We start from the raw sequence: 19,376 nt of genomic DNA on the forward strand, positions 1-19,376 counted from the left end.
TCACTGTTCTGGACGAAAGTGCAGGCTGTTCTTATAAAAATACCAAAGTCACTATAAGCGTGCCGTTCAGATTTGAGGAGTTCGGTTCTGACCATCATCAGCAATTCCACTGCAACAAATGTCACTGTTCTGGACGAAAGTGCATGCTGTTCTTATAAAAATACCAAAGTCACTATAAGCGTGCCGTTCAGATTTGAAGAGTTCCGTCCTGGCCATCATCACCAGTTCCACTGCACCAAATGTCACTGTTCCGTACCTAAATGCATGCTGTTCCTTTAAAAACACAAAAATCACCATATGTATGCCTTTCAGATTCGAGGAGTTCCCTCGATTTCTCTAGGATCCCATCATCGGAACTGGGTTCTGAGAAAAATGGGACCAATCTGTATGCATATACATTCAATCAAAAAAAAAAAATTCAAAATCGGTCCAGTAACGACGGAGATATCGAGGAACAAACATAAAAAATAAAAATAAAAACAAAACATACAGACGACTTGATAACCGTCCTTCTTGAGTATGAGGCGACGGTTAATAAAAAGAAACGCATTCCTGTCAGATGTGACAGGTCGACCGGTCGCGCGGCGTTCTTGACAGGCGACTGTTAGGCCGTTTTCACATTATCGGAAGGATGTCGGAAGGATTTCTACCGAAAAAATCGAAGAGGGCGCCTGTAATGTATGATATATCGGTCCTACATCCGATATCGGGTCGGATAATGTGAAAACGCACTTAGGTAACCGAGAGCGGGTGGGCGGCACTTTCAGCGGTGAGCGGGAGTGGCCATACTGTACGATAGTACTCTTTATTATACTGCGGTCTAACTAAATAAGTATACAAACCTGCGCTGCGCATGAGTCGGTCAAACGACTGCCCCCAGCTCTGGATCTCCTCCAGCGACGGCCTGAAATGAAAACATACACATAAGTGAAAAAAGAAGAATAAATAAATAAAGAAATAAATATTGGGGACACCTTACACAGATCAATTTAGCCCCAAACTAAGCAAAGCTTGTACTATGGGTGCTAGGCGACGATATACATACTTAAATAGATAAATACATACTTGTATACATAGAAAACATGCATGACTCAAGAACAAATATCTGTGCTCATCACACAAATAAATGCCCTTACCGGGATTCGAACCCAGGACCGCGGCTCAGCAGGCAGGGTCACTACAGACTGAGCCAGACCGGTCGTTGTCATAGAAGAGGAACATCATATTAAATTAAAATACGAAGTTATTTATGAAGATTTCCGATGGCTAATTTATCAATAAATTCATTCATAATTTCTCCAAACAGCTGCAAATCCCTGTGCCTAAAACATCATGTCTTAGTTTAATCAATTTCTCAAATATGTATAGTGTGACAAACCGTCTCTTTAAGGAAAAAAATAGGCGCAGTAAATTTGGCTCTCTTTTGAAGGTAACAAAAGTTTGAAGAGTATTTTCATCATTCTAATTTTACAGCGCATTTGTTAGCAATGTAAAGTAGGTAGGTTGTAAAGCTATATAGCTAAAATAAATGTTAACAATAATAACAATAGAGTGGCACTGAAACGTATAAGTAATGCCTGAAAAAATAAGAAATTCTCATGTAATTAAAGCCTCCGCCACACATAAAGTGTTTTGATAGCTTGGCGTTAGCGGAGCGCAACGATAGCGCCGGCGTCCGCTAGACGCAACGCCACCATTCGTCCGGCGCTGCTACCGTTGCGCTCCGCTGACGTTCCGCTACCGCTCCGCCTACGCTATCAAAACGCGCATGTGTGGCCGGACTTTGAGTGAATATTATGTACTCTTATGGGAAATAAAAATCTTTAAACATAAACATGAGTAGGTCATGTGCTCTGTTTACCCCTTTATGAGCGTGATTATACTCATACTCATACTTATACTCATATTCATTTATTCATAATATTCTTAAAATATTACATGTCAACAACAGGGAATAAATTATTTTGTATCATCAATTCAAAACATATTTGTAACATCTATAAAATTAAGAGTCAATATTACAATAAGATATATTATGTAGGTTACATTTAAATAAAATTACAATTCGAATAGAATATTTTGAGAATGAAATTGATATGATAGTACAAGGATTATTAATAAATTATTGCTTAGTGGATATGTCAATGTCGAATAATTGCGTTACAGTATAAAAACATTTTTTGGTTAGCCAATTTTTAAGTTTGTTTGAAAACATATTGTTACTTTCTAACATTTTATGTCATTAGGCAGCGCATTGTAAATTTTAGGTCTTGGCAGATTTGCTTAGTCTGTGGGAGGCTGGTAGCAGTCGTTCTCGGCTTCATATGTATAAAAATAACAAGAACTCACGGCGCATCGTCGTTGAGCAGCGGGTCCTGGGGGCCAGGCTCTCGGGGTTTCTTGCCGGGGCCTCCTTCCGACCCGCGCGCCGCCAGGCTGCAAAACAATAGTATATTAAGACGATACGATACAGGTCAATTCTCTATACAAACGCTCTCGACTATTTCCTCCCTGGTTTTTGAAGATAGAGCAATGATTTTTTCAACACAGATTATTATTATTTTAATCTGTGTCGGACCGTTTTGATTTTTTTTTGCTATTTTTATTTTAAAAGACGCTAGAGCCAATCAAAGATTTCTAAAAACGGCCTTTTTCAATATGTCTCAAAAATAGGTGTGATACTCAAGATCGGTAACAATTAGCCAAAAAATCTAAACGGTCCGACACAGATTATTTCATTGTTATTCAGATTCTCAAATTTCGTTCCGTTTAAATAAGTTTTGAAGGAGGAAACAGTCGAGAGCGGAACCTCGATTTTAAAGGTTTTTTCGCAATATCTTTTAACTGAGTTGTTCTTAATGGACATATTTTTGTCGATAAATCTAGTTAATAACACTAGTATATTTAACTGAAATTCCCAAATTGAAAGGGGGGGATTGTTCCTTTCCATTTTAGCATTTTCGCTCCCGTAGCGTCTTGAGGGCGGAAAGTGAAGTCGTGTCGAGTTTGTAATCCTTTAGCCGCCCGTGATATACACAATGTTTTTCATCACACTCATGAAGTATTCCAAATTTTAAACTAAATGTATTGAAATACCTACTACGCTGACATTTCGAACATTCGTCCGTTACCTATCTTATAATGTAATTTTTGACAGGTCATGGAAGGCCCCACTCAGGTATTCACTTCGTGGTTAAATAAATTTATTTTCTCAAAAAAAATACATTTCACTTATAAAGAGAAAATACAAGATAAAACAAAGTATGAGTGAGCATGCAAACAGTAATCTAACAGATTAAAATACTTAACGAATAAAAGAATACAAACTATAACATGCCATTTACGAGCATTACACGTAATAACAAAAATTGTACACTTAATACTTAACATAATGTAGGTTTTTCTTTGGCCCTGGGGCGGTAAAATAGCTCATTACGTATCAGTTTGCAGGCATGTAACAACACCGTTTACGAACGAGTGTGATAAAAAATATTAAAACCTTGGCGTTTCATTTAGGGTAACATGCGCCCACGGGTGACTTTGTCACCGCAACTTTTTTGTCTCTCATACCATCGGACTATGGGCTAGTATGAAAGTGCGCACACGCTGCGTCACAACTTTTCATGGAAACACACCCAAGAGACAAAAAAGCCGCTCATTAGGCTTGTGCCGTTTCGTTCGTTGGTCGGAGCGCTCCGATCTCTTTCAATCGCTCCCACGAACTAGTTCGCTCTTTTAGGTCTTTTGCTCATTTAGTTCAGCCAGACCAGCGACCACTGCGGTCGGAAAGATCAGAACGAATGGGACCGAATAGTGTCAAAATGATACGAATAGTCCACAGATAGTAACATTCTGGGCCCAAAGGTTGTAAGTAACCGAACTTTAATATGAAAACTTGACGTTTTTAGGGTTCCGTAGTCAACTAGGAACCCTTATAGTTTCGCCATGTCTGTCTGTCCGTCCGTCCGTCCGTCCGTCCGTCCGTCCGTCCGTCCGTCCGTCCGTCCGCGGATAATCTCAGTAACCGTTAGCACTAGAAAGCTGAAATTTGGTACCAATATGTATATCAATCACGCCAACAAAGTGCAAAAATAAAAAATGGAAAAAAATGTTTTATTAGGGTACCCCCCCTACATGTAAAGTGGGGGCTGTTTTTTTTTTTCATTCCAATCCCAACGTGTGATATATCATTGGATAGGTATTTAAAAATGAATAAGGGTTTACTAAGATCGTTTTATGATAATATTAATATTTTCGGAAATAATCGCTCCTAAATGAAAAAAAAGTGCGTCCCCCCCCCCCTAACTTTTGAACCATATGTTTAAAAAATATGAAAAAAATCACAAAAGTAGAACTTTATGAATACTTTCTAGGAAAATTGTTTTGAACTTGATAGGTTCAGTAGTTTTTGAGAAAAATACGGAAAACTACGGAACCCTACACTGAGCGTGGCCCGACACGCTCTTGGCCGGTTTTTTTTGTTGCTCTGCTAAGTAGCTCTCGCTCTCAGTCGGCGCAGTCACACATTCGTTCTCGATCCAAACCGCTCGCGCTCGCCGATCCTATACTGAACTAAATGAGCAAAGACCGAATCTTGGAGCCTGGAAAGATTCAGTTCATTTCGGTCATTGATGGGATTTTATTCCTAACAGTTCATAGTTCGTGAACGACACAAGCCTACCGCTCATACTCTTACTCCGCAGCATAATAAATTGACACGACTGACCGAATTTATTTCATGAGTTTATAAGGACGTCAGTTTATTGTGATTTATTTTAAAACAGGGACTTAAGACCAACCTTGTGAAAAGTGATTTAGACATCCCTGGTGGGCCGGGTGTGCCAAGTCCCAATGTCATCCTGAGAATGATAGCGGACAAGCCTGATTGTGCGGTATTTCTACACTGTGCGGGACTACATTCCTCTTTGACCACCATACAGTGGTAGCTCTTTAGGTTAAGTTTATATGTCAATTTTTAGATTTAGGCTCCTATTAACCCTTAGTTAATTGTCATTTTCAGCCATGTATGTACTAACAAAATTGTTCCGGGCCCAGGCAGTGCCAGTAACAGAGTGTGCACTGTGGTAGGTTATTCTACATTCTAATACATGCAAACTAACAAGTTTATTCTTTTTTTATTAGAAGCGTATTTTCAGTCCACTGTTTCCAAACCCTAATTTCTGTCGAAGATTTCTGCACTCACCACTTTGCCCTGTAACAAAAGAAATTGATGTCAAAATTTGATAATGGTATTTAATTTTTTTTTTATTCTTTAAGAAAAACATCCAACACGTAAAGGTTGAAAAGATCTTATTTTGTACCTGTTATTTTAGTAATACAATTATTCTCGACTGAAATTAGAGTTGGGATTTCAATTTTTTTCAAAAATTGTTTAAGAGGCTCATGAATAGGTACTGCCTTTTTTTTTTGTCGGAGTGGGGAATGCGTTACGCACCGTCCCCCCAGCCGCGGGAAGGCCTTAGAGGGGGGGGGGGGTTGTGTGGGACGTGGGACGTGGCGCAAGAATGCTCGTCGCCTTCGACCCTGCCGTCTTCGACGGAGAGGCAGCGCGTCAACCGCAGCTTCGCGCTCTCTCTCCGCCGCCTCCTTCTGTGACATGACGTCTTCACAGAAGGAGGCCACCGCATCCCATCTTCTTGAATAGGTACTGCCTAGTCTATGTTTAAGATGCTCATAAATACTGGCTAGTCTATCGCCACCGCTCGAAGCTGCCGCCTTACGGCTCAGCCACGACATTGGTCTAAGCGCAACAGCGGTGAGCGGCGGCCATACAGAGTGAGACACAGCGATGGGACTTTTCATTCGCACGTATGGCTGCCGCTCACCGCTGTCGCGCTTAGACCAATGGCGTGGCTGAGCCGTTAGTATATGGCCTGAGTGGACGCTCGGTTTCAGCGGGGCGTACTGCGGGGCGGGTGAGCGTGCGTACATTTTAAGCAGCGTCGACTTAGGACACTTGTATGAGCTTCAATTGTTTGACATGCACGCCGCACGCCCCGCCACGCTGCACGCCCAACATGAGCTTGCACTCAGCATTACACTGACTAACGATATAACTGCATAAGCTGTTCAGGTGCCGTAGCAGAATGGCATTTCTGCGACGCGAAACGAAAACGAAACGCCGCGAAAGGTAGTCTGGCTCGTCACGCCAATACGCAAGAGCGATAGAGATAGATATCTACGAGCGTTTCGTTTTGCCATTCGGCTACGCACACAGGAGATGGCAGCTAAGAAGAGCGGTATCTTCTGCCACGGCGTATCCGCAGTTGGTCAGATACTGAAGTTGAAAAGATCTACGTCTAATTCTTTCTCTTCTCCGAAAAACTTTTAGACAGTCCGTAAACTGATTTTTATTAATTGTGAAACCGGCCCGTAACTACAAAATTAATGAAACCCTGCGATAGAATATACAACAGTCTGAAGTACAGTTCGGCTGGAAACCACAAAATGCAAGACCCCGGGCGCCATATTCACTTATGGTACTTATTAGTGGTCCGTCAAGAATGAGCTACGACGACGAACGGCCGGGTTGAGATGAAGCGAGGCCAGCACGAGGATGACTGAAGATAGGAAGGCGTGACGCAAGCTCGTGAAGGCCCTTTGCATCTCTGGGGTGCATTAAGGGTACGACAAACAGTCTGAAGTGCTCACCAGGAACAAGAGCAGCAGCAGCACCAGCAGAGGCAGCACGGCTTGGCGGCGGGCCGGCAGCCGCGCGCAAGCGCTGCCAGGCTGCACATCTGAAACACACACAACACCTTATGCCACTTATTTACAGGGTTAAATAAAAACCGTTCGAACTCTGCAGTGACTTTTGAGGTCATAATGAACAACTGTTATTATGGCATTCATGGCGAAAACAAATTTTTGCTGTTCCATAGAATGAGCGGCATCGGCATCATAATTGAGCATTTCTTTTTTTTTTTTTTGCCAATAAAAAATTTTTGATTGTTTTAGGGAATTTTAGGTCAATTATACTCAGAATCACGAGTACTTTCAATCTCACTGGGAGGAAAAAAGTGTCCCAGAATTTCCATACATTTTTGTTACTTTCTTTTGTTACCCCATACAACATGTACGGAAAATGGTAACAAAATAAGGAATAATCGTATGGGGCCTTTTTTTAACTACTAGGATTGAAAAAGCTGGTAATCCTGAGTAGAAATTGCATATTTTTTTTCAAAAATATCACACTTCATAAAAGTGGCAAAAAAAAAGAATTGCTCAATTCATGACAGTCGAAATCTATGAAACAGACAAATTTTTTTGCGATTTTTGGTCTCAATATAAATATTTTTCATTATGACCTCAAAATCACTAGGTATGCAAACATTGAACGGTTTTTTTATTTATCCGTGTATAAGACAGATATCAACCAATATGTTTAATATACTTGATTCGCAAGTCTCAGGGGAACCCGAGGTAAGTTGACATAATAATTGATTCATTATTAGGATTCTACGTTTGTTGTAGGCACCCTTGCACCCTCTCGCTCGCCTTGGCTCAACAAGTCATCATCACTCACCAACATCACTGAGAGCGAGCGAGACAGCCGTTGCCGCCCAGCGGGCCGATTTTTGAGTCTCATGCGTTCGAATTCAGAAAATTGTCACTGAAAATAATAAGCAAGTCATCGTTTTCAACCGGTATTTTAGTAACAAAATCCCGTAAGCGAGATTCAAAAATCGCCCTCCAGGCGACAAAATACCGCAAACATTTAGCCCTCACTGACCAGCATATATTTGCGTAGAAGATCGTAACTTTAGGTTAAAATTTATTCTAAATTTTGTTTTGGACTATAAAAATTATAAATTCATTATAATGCGCTCAGCACTTAAAAATATTCTTAGACGATTACAGTAGTGAATATAATAGGCATTAACTACTGTTCGTACGTTTGTTGGTTACTTCACAAGTAATAGAAATAAACGAAACGATGACTTATTTAATTAAGTAGGTACCCTATGTGTGTTTTTTTGTTTTTAATAAATTAAATAAATTAAATAAATAAATATTATAGGACATTCTTACACAGATTGACTGAGGCCCACGGTAAGCTCTAGCAGTAGCAACTGATACATACATATCTTTACTAAATTCAGGACCTAGCCGAGCTACAAATCTGCTGCGCCGTAGTGAACGAAACAGTTGCCTCTTTTTATCACTTTTCCTTATTACTGCGACAGTGAGACAGAACAAGCTTAACGTTCACTACGACACAAACGATTTGCAACATAACACTTTAAGTTCTCGCGCTTTGTACACATATTTAAAGTCACACACAGGTCGAACGCGATTAATTACCATTATTTATGTGTCATCTCCGGTGACACTTTGCTGGGACGTCAGTCTTCCGCGACCACGGCCAGTGCAACCTGGCCGAAACGTTGGGAAAAAAGGTAAAAATAATGTTAATTAATCGCGTTCGACCTGTGTGTGACTTTAAATATGGTTTGCAACATGGCTAGAACCATCTGTACCAAAATTATCACACAGTGAAGGGCTAAAAAGTAGTCCTAAAAGATTTGAAGTAAGTCCACAATATAATCATCTTACCCCTTCTACAACTTACCTCGGCCTCCCCTCCCATGAGTATCTAGATAAACGTCAGCATTGACATTTAGGTCATTTCGGAACTAATTTACAAATCGATAGTCGACCGATTCCTGAAATAAAATACACTACTTATTTCAACACAAATCGCTTACACTGAGAATAATAAAATGCTCAGTCTGTGTTCATTAAAAATGTAAGAATCATTGAGTGTTCTGTTTTAAGAGGAAGTCAGGGTAAGGGTTAATATTTCGAAGCCTGAAAAGACTTTTCATACCATATCGGTTTCAATTTAGCATAGGTATGGTACGGCCCTCCTGGTGGTAAGTAATAGAGATGTTACGTGTGCGTTTGCCGACTTCTTCAAGTCACTTAATTTTTTTCTGAAGACGTTAAATATTTCAGCGAAAAAAATTGATTGCATTATTATTAGTTATTTAATTTAACAGTAATAACCGATGACATTGATTGGTTAGGTAATTTTCACACGAGAGCTTTAAATAATATCCAAGAGCTATCTAGTTGAGAATCAACTAAAGACCGTACAGTCAAACCAATCAGCTATGAATACCTACAGACAAATTGCCAAAAGTATCCATACAGAACTTTATTGCCTGTATATTAAGGTGTTCATACATATTTTTGGCAGTTTGTATACACAGCTGTGTTGTTGACTCAAAATCAAAATCAAAATAATTTATTCAGCAAATAGGCCACAGGGGCACTTTTACACGTCACATGTACATATTTAGAAAATATTTAAAATTGAGTTGAAATTACAATTGATACTATTATATAAGGTCCTAATTTATTAGATGCAGATATTTTTACAGCTGATAGTACTCGGTCTCTGGAGTATATTAAACCGTGAAACATTATAGCTTTTACGATGTTTTTTGGAGAAAACGGAAAAACAAATTTGCTACGTAAAAACACCCTGTTTATGTGATTATTAAATGAAAACTCATTGAACAGATTCAGTACCTCTTTTACGTACCACTTAACTGTAACTGGCCACTTCAATGACATGTGCAGTTTTCCCGCGAACCTTTACGACATTTACAACAAACAATTGTTGACATGACAGACAGTGTTATTGTGACATGTGATAATGCACATGATGATTTTTTTTAGACGAAATTATAATTAATTTTTTTTGTTAGGAAAATGAAATCAAAAAAGTTACATGAAAAGATTTCTTAATTTATATTTAAAGTTAATTATTTTAATGTAAAGTATCATGTGTTAAAATATCTGCAACTAATAAATTAGGACCTTATATACTAATTCTAAGTTCTAACTAAAGTTAACTCTATACACTGTACGTTTCTCTTGGTAGTTCCGATGTACGTGTTTTTATTCTAAGACATTATCTGTCTACACGGGGTTATTATGTATATCAAAGAGGATAGAGTATTATAGAGAGTTACTGTCGAAGTAAAATGTGTAATCACAGTGCATACACTGCCATCTCTTGGGCTTAAAACTTTTGAATTTCAGTTTTGACAATTTTGGTCTATATTCTTAGCTTGATATGTGTGAAAATGTCAAATATGAATATTAGCGCCATCTATTGTAGCAGAGCGTACCCCAGAGGTGTAATTACCATCTAGCCCACCGTACTTTTTCTGTATGGTAGTGAGGTACGTTTTTTTCTTAGACTTTATCTGTCAATACGGAGTTATATATATATCTTTGATGTACATATGTACGTCTTTGGCTACAGTTACAAAACCCATGCCAAAGAGATACAATAAAATCTATAAACATTTAAACCAAAACACAACCCATGACCCGACACACATCGGAGCCATTTGACCCACATCACGAGTTTCAACACCACGTTTGTATCTCACTGCCATAAGTACATATTCGCTTGAAACATGCCGATTCTGCCGGCGTGTTAATGCTCCCAAATTTAATATTTAATCACTTATCCACGTAGATAAGACATCTGTCACTCTCACACTGACATACTTGCTAGAACGTGACGGATACTATCCATATAGATAAATAAGTGATAAAAATAAATTTTGTAGCTTGACACGCCGGCTGCTTTCAAGATTTTGTAATGATTTTCGATTTTGATTACAGACTGGGACTCGCGAAATACCATAGCCGGTGCAGGCCGTATATGATCATCCTATAAGAGTAAAAGAGGCAGGCAGCGGCCGCTAGCGGCCTACTCCATTTAAGTTAACGGATTAATCGGACCTTTCAGTACAAATAGTTGTATTTAAAGGATACAGTGGGTGATTTCCGTTTCGATTAAACAGTAAGAAAAGCAAATTATTCATGTTATCATACATAGTTTCTGAATTTAATACGCACAGTGACACTTGACATTGGTCCAGTTTTGGTCTCACTTTTGATATTCGACAGTTCTTTGTCATCCTACTTCTATGATGGTACCTACGTGTTTCAGTATAGAATTTATTTGTTTGTCATCCTTTATGTCCCATGTAATTTATTTATTTATTAGTCGTATGGCATCAATTTAAAAAAACCGGCCAAGAGCGTGTCGGGCCACGCTCAGTGTAGGGTTCCGTAGTTTTCCGTATTTTTCTCAAAAACTACTGAACCTATCAAGTTCAAAACAATTTTCCTAGAAAGTATTTATAAAGTTCTACTTTTGTGATTTTTTCATATTTTTTAAACATATGGTTCAAAAGTTAGAGGGGAGGGGACACACTTTTTTTTCCTTTAGGAGCGATTATTTCCGAAAATATGAATATTATCAAAAAACGATTGTAGTAAACCCTTATTCATTTTTAAATACCTATCCAACAATATATCATCACACGTTGGGGTTGGAATGAAAAAAAAATCAACCCCCACTTTACATGTAGGGGGGGTGCCCCAATAAAACATTTTTTTATTTTTTATTTTTGCACTTTGTTGGCGTGATTGATATAAATATTGGTACCAAATTTCAGCTTTCTAGTGCTTACGGTTACTGAGATTATCCGCGGACGGACGGACGGACAGACAGACATGGCGAAACTATAAGGGTTCCTAGTTGACTACGGAACCCTAAAAACGATTATCAAAAATTGACTTCCTATTTATTTTAAAGCTTTTGCGGTTTTTGTTGTGTGGCCACTCATATTAGGCGAGCAGCGGGGCGGGGCGCGGGGCGTGCGGCGTGCGTATCAAACAATTGAAGCTCATGCAAGTGTCCTGAGTAGTTGTAAATATAAAAAAAACAAATGTTTTTTTTTAGAATTATGAAAAAAAAAACATGAAAAAAACCAAGCACCATGGTTTTTTTTTCTAAATATGATTTTTATTTTTAGATAAACAAATAATACGACAATAACGGTTTTTCGTGATTTGTAACGTTTCAATAACAATAAGGTACATTTTAATTCGATAAACACTCAGTATGCAAACGTTTATTGGGGAACCCCCGATGCGGCGTGGAGCGTGGAGAGGATGGTGTTGCCAACAGTAAATAGCGACAACTAACTACAGATTGTGTAAATGTTAGTTTTATAAAACCAGAAATTTAAGTTATTACATTAAAATAGTTAACATAAAGTCTAAAAAACCATATAAAAGTATTAACTGTTTTGCAAATTTTCAGATTTCGTCATTTGGAAAAAAAAAACATACTCAAAAAAAAATTTTTTTTTTCAAGGTTTTTTTTTTAATTTTTATGCCAGAAAAAACCGTTTTTGCAACCCTAGTCCTGAGTCGAAGCTGCATAAGGAGGACGCACGCTCGCCTGCCCCATTGCACGCCCCGCCGAAAGCTTCGCTCCAAGCGTCCACTCAGGCCTTAGACAAGTGAAATGAAAAGAATTAAAAGTTACCGTTAATAGCTGTAGTTACCTGGCTCCGTAGCCGAATGGCATTTCTCCGACGCCAAACGAAAGCGATACGCCGCTGGCTCTGTCGCGCCAATACGCAAGCGCGATAGAGATAGATATCTACTAGCGCTTCGTTTCGTGAGCGTTTCGTGAGCGATTGTGCCATTCGGCCAGCCACCCTGTACTTACACCAAAAAGAAAGAAAGAAAGAAGAAGGAAAATACATTTATTGCCACAACACCGAGTACAAGGAAAACATTAAACAAGTTACTTAACCTATAAACTTAATACCTAATACCTAATCTAAATCTTAGACTACTGTAACTTAACATTCTAAACATTAGTTGTTGTGACAAATGGTTTGAGCGTCAGCATGATGCTGAACAGCGTCGACACAACGTGAGTGACACTGCAGCGCTGTTTTTCAAACCATAATAAAAACAAACCATAATAAAACACTTCACATATTTCCGTGAGACGACAGACGTCGTCCCGTGAGACGAAAGATGTCGTCCCGTAAGACGATAGACGTTGTCCTGTGTGTGAGACGACAGACGTCGTCCTGTGAGACGACAGATGTCGTCCCGTGAGACAACAGACGTCGTCCCGTGAGACGAAAGACGTCGTCCCGTGAGACGACAGGCGTCGTCCCGTGAGACGACAGGCGTCGTCCCGTGAGACGACATGACGTCGTCCAGTGAGATGACATGGCGTAGTCCCGTGAGACGACAAGCGTCGTCAAGTGAGACGACAGGTGTCGTCCCGTTAGACGACATGGCGTCGTGCCGTGACACGACAGGCGTCGTCCAATGAGACGACATTGCATTGTCCCGCGAGACTACAGGGTTGTTCCTGTGTGGTGACATGGAGACGATGAAGAAAATTGACAGCGATGGGACGCAGTGTAATCCTATGCACCGTCATAAAGAATATTAGGGACAAATGCCACGCTCACGTAAGAGGAGACAGAGCGACGTCCCGTGAGACGACATAGGTTCGTCACAAGAGATGTCTTGAAACGACAGATGAGGTCCCATTAGATAACCTGGCCTATGAAAAGATAGGGTCCACGATCCGATAGAGCATCGCCTCGTGATATGACAAAGGAGATCATTCATTATGCTGACATGATTCGTCATTAGAGACAACATGAGTAAAGTTGTGCTGTGCGAAAAAGTACACTGTCATATAAATTGACAAGCGTCGCCCCGTAAAAGATTAAACTTTGCAGCGACTTGGAATTTGGATTTCGTTGCCCTATGCGATGATTTACGACATCCTGTGAGAACCCATTGGGTTATTACATGCTATGCACTAATTCACTTTTCCTGTCATGAGACGAGCGTTATGATCACGAGGCAAAATGTTGTATTTGTATTCGAATCTCAATGAGATTATGTCGCTTTAACATCTACTTTGCGGTAATTAGCACAACGCTTAACTAAACATACTTTGTATAAGGTATTTCTAAACATATGTACTTCGTAGAAGGTCTTTCGAATCAGAACCACAGCGTACGTGTTAACCTGAGACATACACAATTACACAGTTTAGTCATTGTCTTATTAGACAAAAATCATCACGTGATGGGTTCCCATAAATGGGTTCGTTTTAGACAGGTAAAGTGAATGACATCGGCGTCGTCTCAATTGCCTAATTAGCTAATACATAATCAGCGTGGTCACCTGACCAACAGATGAATGATTGTGAGGAATGTCCAAATTTCTCTCACTCGTGAATATCTGAACGGCCATAATGATGACGAATGTGTGATCCAATTACTGTAAAGCAACGCTCCGTTATTGCCAACCTAATTTGTCATGTCAACTTTTAGAATGCTCGTCATGATAGAGGTTTATTAGCAGGTTTGACGTTGTAAAAATCCACTTCCACATCTAAAAACGTGTGGGTGGAGCTTCGGTAGCAATTAACTAGCACTTTGTTGCCAGATACTAAGCGAATTAAGAAATATACATAATAGTGATGCTAAACAGAATGAAAAACCACTTTATATTACAAAGCCCTTCTTGCCCAATCAGAAAGGGAGAGGGGGCGGCGATGATACCAACGGGAAAAAAAAAAAAATCCATTAATTTATGCCACTGTTTTACGCTGTTCCTAGAGTGCAGATTCTTTTAAATGAACGATTAGAGCTCTAGTCTCATCAACTCACGGGCGTCAATAATTGACGCATGGTCTTGGGTCTTGATACGGCCTTTAGAAATGCAGAAGAACCACTCAGGTACTTAGCAAATGTTGACTATTAGCTACAAAATAACTTACCGTAAAGGAAAATTCTTGTACTAGGCTCATTACTCTGTGAAACCTGGATATTCGTCTGTATTTCAGCAAACTTATAGCTGTCCGGCTGAAACATCCAGTCGGATTAATGGCGGATAATGTTCCAGATCAAAATCAAAATCAAAAAATCAAAAACCAATTCATTTAGAAATAAAAAGCTACAGCTCGGAAAGTTTTCTAAGTACGATATATACATATATGTACTACAAATTGACCTCAAACTGCCGTTAATCGACCAACGGTTAGAATACTCAATCATGCATTATTACTAACGTTAGCTAGACCAGGGTTACAGACAATCCTTGAAGAGGTTAATTACAAAGACAACAAACTCGTACCGGAAATCGGACTCCCAAATATGTACGATATTTTGTGGATAGTTTGGCAAAATGACTTAAAGGATATGTTATTTAGTACAGTAGCATTTTAGTATGCCTTGTTGCATTGTTACTCAGGACGGACTCTCGTCGTAAAAGGATTTGTCGGTTGCCCAGTTCGATGGCGTAATGTTACGAATCCTATGTTTCTATAAATAACTAACGAATTAGATTAAAGAGACGACCGAACAATAATCTCAAACTATTTACAGCGAAGAACTATGGTTTACATCTCTTGACCGAAGTAAATGAAGTTGGTCCTAAACTTAAACAACTACACAAAACAAAGCAAGAAACCATGTAGGTAAATTGTATTCAAAGTGCTTATTTGTTGTATGTGTATGATATATCGAAAACACTTTAAGCTCATTAAAACCAATAGGGCAATACATTTTCCGAGAGAAGCCGATTTTCACAATTTGCTAAGGCACTCTTATGGATAAAATGTTGAAAAGTAGTCACTGAATGTGGAGGCCTGTTTCTGAAATAATAAATTAAACGGAAATTGAAGGATGAATCTCTTTCGATTTTAGACCACAGTTTCCTCTTACAAATAAAGAGGCGCTCGCATCCTAAAATGATCGCCCGCTACTGCGGTATTACTAACAGAAAATTCCCGTTTATTTCATTTGACAAATGTTTTGTGAATAGGTTTCTGGGGCCTAGAGAGATTAACAGAAGTTGTATATTTACAATTAACTTTTGGAACTCAATTAGCGCGTTGTAGGATCGATACACATTTCCGCAGTTGCTTACTAAGCGCCATTTATATATTTGTCAGTAACAGAGGAGACGCCACAACTTATTCAAAAACGGTTCGTAAGGTCAGAGTATAAGAGAGTATAAGGAACTAGAAATATGATGTTTATAACATTACTGTGCTTATGACTTAATTTAGAAGACTTCGGACTCCTAATATACCTGACATAGAAGAATGTTAGGACACTCATAAAAGGGAGCGCAGATTCTAGGCAAAATGGGTTTCTAGTGGTATTCAATTCAATTCAATTCAAAATATCTTTATTCATGTAGGCCTAGTTACAAGCTCTTATGAATAGTTCATTACATATATATTATGATCTTAATCTAACCTAATTATCAGAGCAATTTATTGTTGTAAATTATTGTTCATAATAATATTGAGTCTATAATATACAATTTCATATAAAAATAATCGTTAAACAAAAAATATATAATTAGGTATATGTATATATAAAAATACATGTCTAGAATATTTCTAGGAAAAATCCAATGTCCAATAAAATACAATATTAATTTCATCAACAATAATAATAATAATAAACGTAAAAATAAGAAACCATTTCGAATAACAATTAATCCCACGTTGTTTTATCATTCATGTAGTCTTGTGTTGTATAATAAGCTTTGGAAATGAGTACACGCTTTACATGATTCTTAAATTTATTAATTGACAAGTCAGTAATATGATTCGGAAGTTTATTATAAAATCGAACACAATTACCCATGAATGATTTTTTAATTTTACAGAGCCGTGTGAAGGGCACCGCGAGTTTATGTTTATTTCTAGTATTTATATTATGTACATCACAGTTTTTCTTAAAATTACAAATGTTTTTATGTACATACATAATATTCTCATAAATATATTGACAATGCACTGTCATTATATTAATGTCCTTAAATTTATCTCTAAGTGAGTCTCTATGGTTCATTTTATATATTGCTCGAATAGCCCTCTTCTGCAGAATAAATATGGTATTTATCTCTGAAGCACTGCCCCAAAGTAAAATACCATATGACATAATGCTGTGAAAGTAACTAAAATAAACTAATCGAGCTGTTTTCACGTCTGTTAACTGACGGATCTTGCTCACTGCAAAAGCTGCAGAACTAAGTCTATTCGAGAGGTTAACAATATGGGGACCCCACTGAAGTTTAGAATCTAAAGTTATACCAAGAAAAACTGTACTATCTACCAGTTCTAATTCCTCATCCTTCACAACGACACTTGTTTGCTCATTCCTTACGTTACTATTAGTGACAAACTTAATACATTTAGTCTTTTTTTCATTTAATAATAAATTATTAGCATTGAACCAGTTCACTACTTTAGAGATAGCATTGTTTACATCACTGTGAGCTTGTTGCTGTCGTTTGAGTTTGAAAATAAGTGAGGTGTCGTCTGCAAACAATACTATATCATGGTGGGTCTTTACAAGGAATGGCAAGTCATTTATGTAGATAAGGAACAGGAAAGGCCCCAATATTGATCCCTGTGGTACACCCATAGAGACCAATGATCCAGTTGATCTCTGTCCATTGACATCTACCCTTTGTATTCTACCATTTAAGTAGGACTTGAGTAAATCTAATGCTGATCCTCTGACTCCATAATAATGTAGTTTCCTGATCAATGTTTCATGACAAACACAGTCGAAGGCCTTAGATAAATCACAAAAGATACCTAAAGCATCTTGTGACTCCTCCCAGGCATCGAAAATATGCTTAATTAGCTCAACACCAGCATCGGTTGTCGAGCGACCCCGTGTGAAGCCAAATTGCTTATTATGCATTAAATTATTAACGTTAAAATGTCGTACTAATTGAGAAAGAACTAATTTTTCAAATATTTTACTGAAAGTTGGCAGCACAGATATTGGTCTAAAGTTAGTGGGGTCAGAGTGGCTGCCGGATTTAAATAAAGGAGTTATTTTGCTATGTTTCATTAGATCAGGAAACTCGCCGCAGTCAACACTGTTGTTGAATATAACTGCTAAGTCAGGCGCTACAACCTCAACTAAGGATTTTACGGCATGGACGGAGACCCCCAGAGGTCACTAGTTTTTTTGACATTAATTGATTTAAATGCCTTTACTATATCTGAGGTACAAACATGTTCAAAATAAAGGTCTCTACAACACTCAGGAACGTTTTCCTCTAATAATGTGACGGCAGATAAGGGTGATGAATTTAAATCCTTAGTTGTGAATGCTGGTATCTCGGTGAAAAATTTTTCGAACTCTGTTGCTACTTCAAAATTGGAATCTATAATTTTGTTATCAATATTCAGTTTAATATCTTTTACTGCGTGTTTCGAGCGACCAGTTTCCACATTAATTACTTTCCACGTTGCTTTAATAATGTCAGAGCTATTTTTTATTTTATTACTAAGATAATTTCGCTTAGCGATATGACAATCTATCTTGAACTTCTTCGAATATTGCTTAACATGTTCTTTAAATTCATCACTCGTATTAAACCGCCGTTCTTCATACAAGGCATACAATGCACGTCTTCGTTGATGTAACTCTGCAGTAGCCCACTCACTAAAAACTGATGCACCACTAACTACGACCGATTTTGAAGTAAATATTGCATTATAATGTTGCAGAAAAGTGTGAAAGAATGAATTATACATACTATTAGGACTCATATCGGAAGACAGGGAGGGTAGCGCCTGAACCAAACTTTGCTTCATTCGTTCCACGCGGTCGGAGGTTACTGGTACAAAAGTTATTTGTTTTCTCAAAGTATTTTTCCTTAATGTCTCAAATACTATCAATTGGCCTAAATGGTCTGATTCTAAGTTGCTAATTACATCTTTAGTAGTAGGAAAAATATCAGTGAAAATATTATCTATACAGGTGGCACTAGTGGCAGTCACTCTAGTAGGCTCCATAAAAATATGATTGAGATTACATGATTTGAAAAGATTCAACAATCTGATACTTATTGTTGAATTTTCCAAGATATTTACATTAAAGTCGCCGCATATAAGTATTTTTTTACTAGAAGATGATATTTTAAGTAGCACAGATTCCATAATTTTTTCAAAAGTTTCAAAATTACTTAATGGCGGCCTATACACACAGACAACAATAAATTGCTCCAATTCTACAGCACTTAGTTCTATAGTCCGTTCAACAGACATGGAAACAATATCCTTACGTTCCTTAAATTTTAACTGGCTATTTATTATAATTAACGACCCACCATGTATGGAACTATGTCTGGTGAACGAACTTGCCACCTGGTGATTATTAAATTGAGGCATTAATTCATTGTTTTTTAACCAGTGTTCAGTAATGCATAAAATGTCTACATAAAATTCGTTCATGAATAGTTCAATTTGTAAATCTTTTCCTCTAATATATTGAATATTTTGATGCACCAGGTGGATATACTTTCCTTGCTCACAGTATTGATTCTTATAGTTACTTAAAATTAAATTGCCAGAGACAGAATCTTTTGTCTTAGAAGCTAGTTTAAATCATTGGTTATGACTGGAACCAATTCCAAGTTCATACTTTGCTGCTCAATAGGAGCAGAGT

The 19,376-nt window shown here is 38.1% G+C and overlaps 1 protein-coding gene across 4 annotated transcripts in view; it reads right to left on the minus strand.

Moving 5' to 3' along the window:
- The window catches only part of LOC125235263 (regulator of G-protein signaling 20), a 61,729-nt gene that overhangs the window by 7,931 nt on the left and 34,422 nt on the right, over positions 1–19,376 (minus strand). Inside the window, exons 2-6 of one of the 4 annotated variants that reach the window (XM_048141761.1) lie at positions 8,594–8,687; positions 6,673–6,761; positions 5,204–5,212; positions 2,350–2,436; positions 843–904 (exon numbers count right to left, since the gene is read on the minus strand). In XM_048141761.1, coding sequence (XP_047997718.1) covers positions 843–904; positions 2,350–2,436; positions 5,204–5,212; positions 6,673–6,761; positions 8,594–8,611 — 265 coding nt within the window. In that variant the 5' untranslated portion in view covers positions 8,612–8,687. The remainder of the gene's footprint in view (positions 1–842; positions 905–2,349; positions 2,437–5,203; positions 5,213–6,672; positions 6,762–8,593; positions 8,688–19,376) is intronic. The other 3 variants (XM_048141763.1, XM_048141762.1, XM_048141764.1) reach the window with 3 other exon arrangements.

Source organism: Leguminivora glycinivorella, chromosome 17 (genome assembly GCF_023078275.1).
Source record: "Leguminivora glycinivorella isolate SPB_JAAS2020 chromosome 17, LegGlyc_1.1, whole genome shotgun sequence".
Lineage (NCBI taxonomy): Eukaryota > Metazoa > Arthropoda > Insecta > Lepidoptera > Tortricidae > Leguminivora > Leguminivora glycinivorella.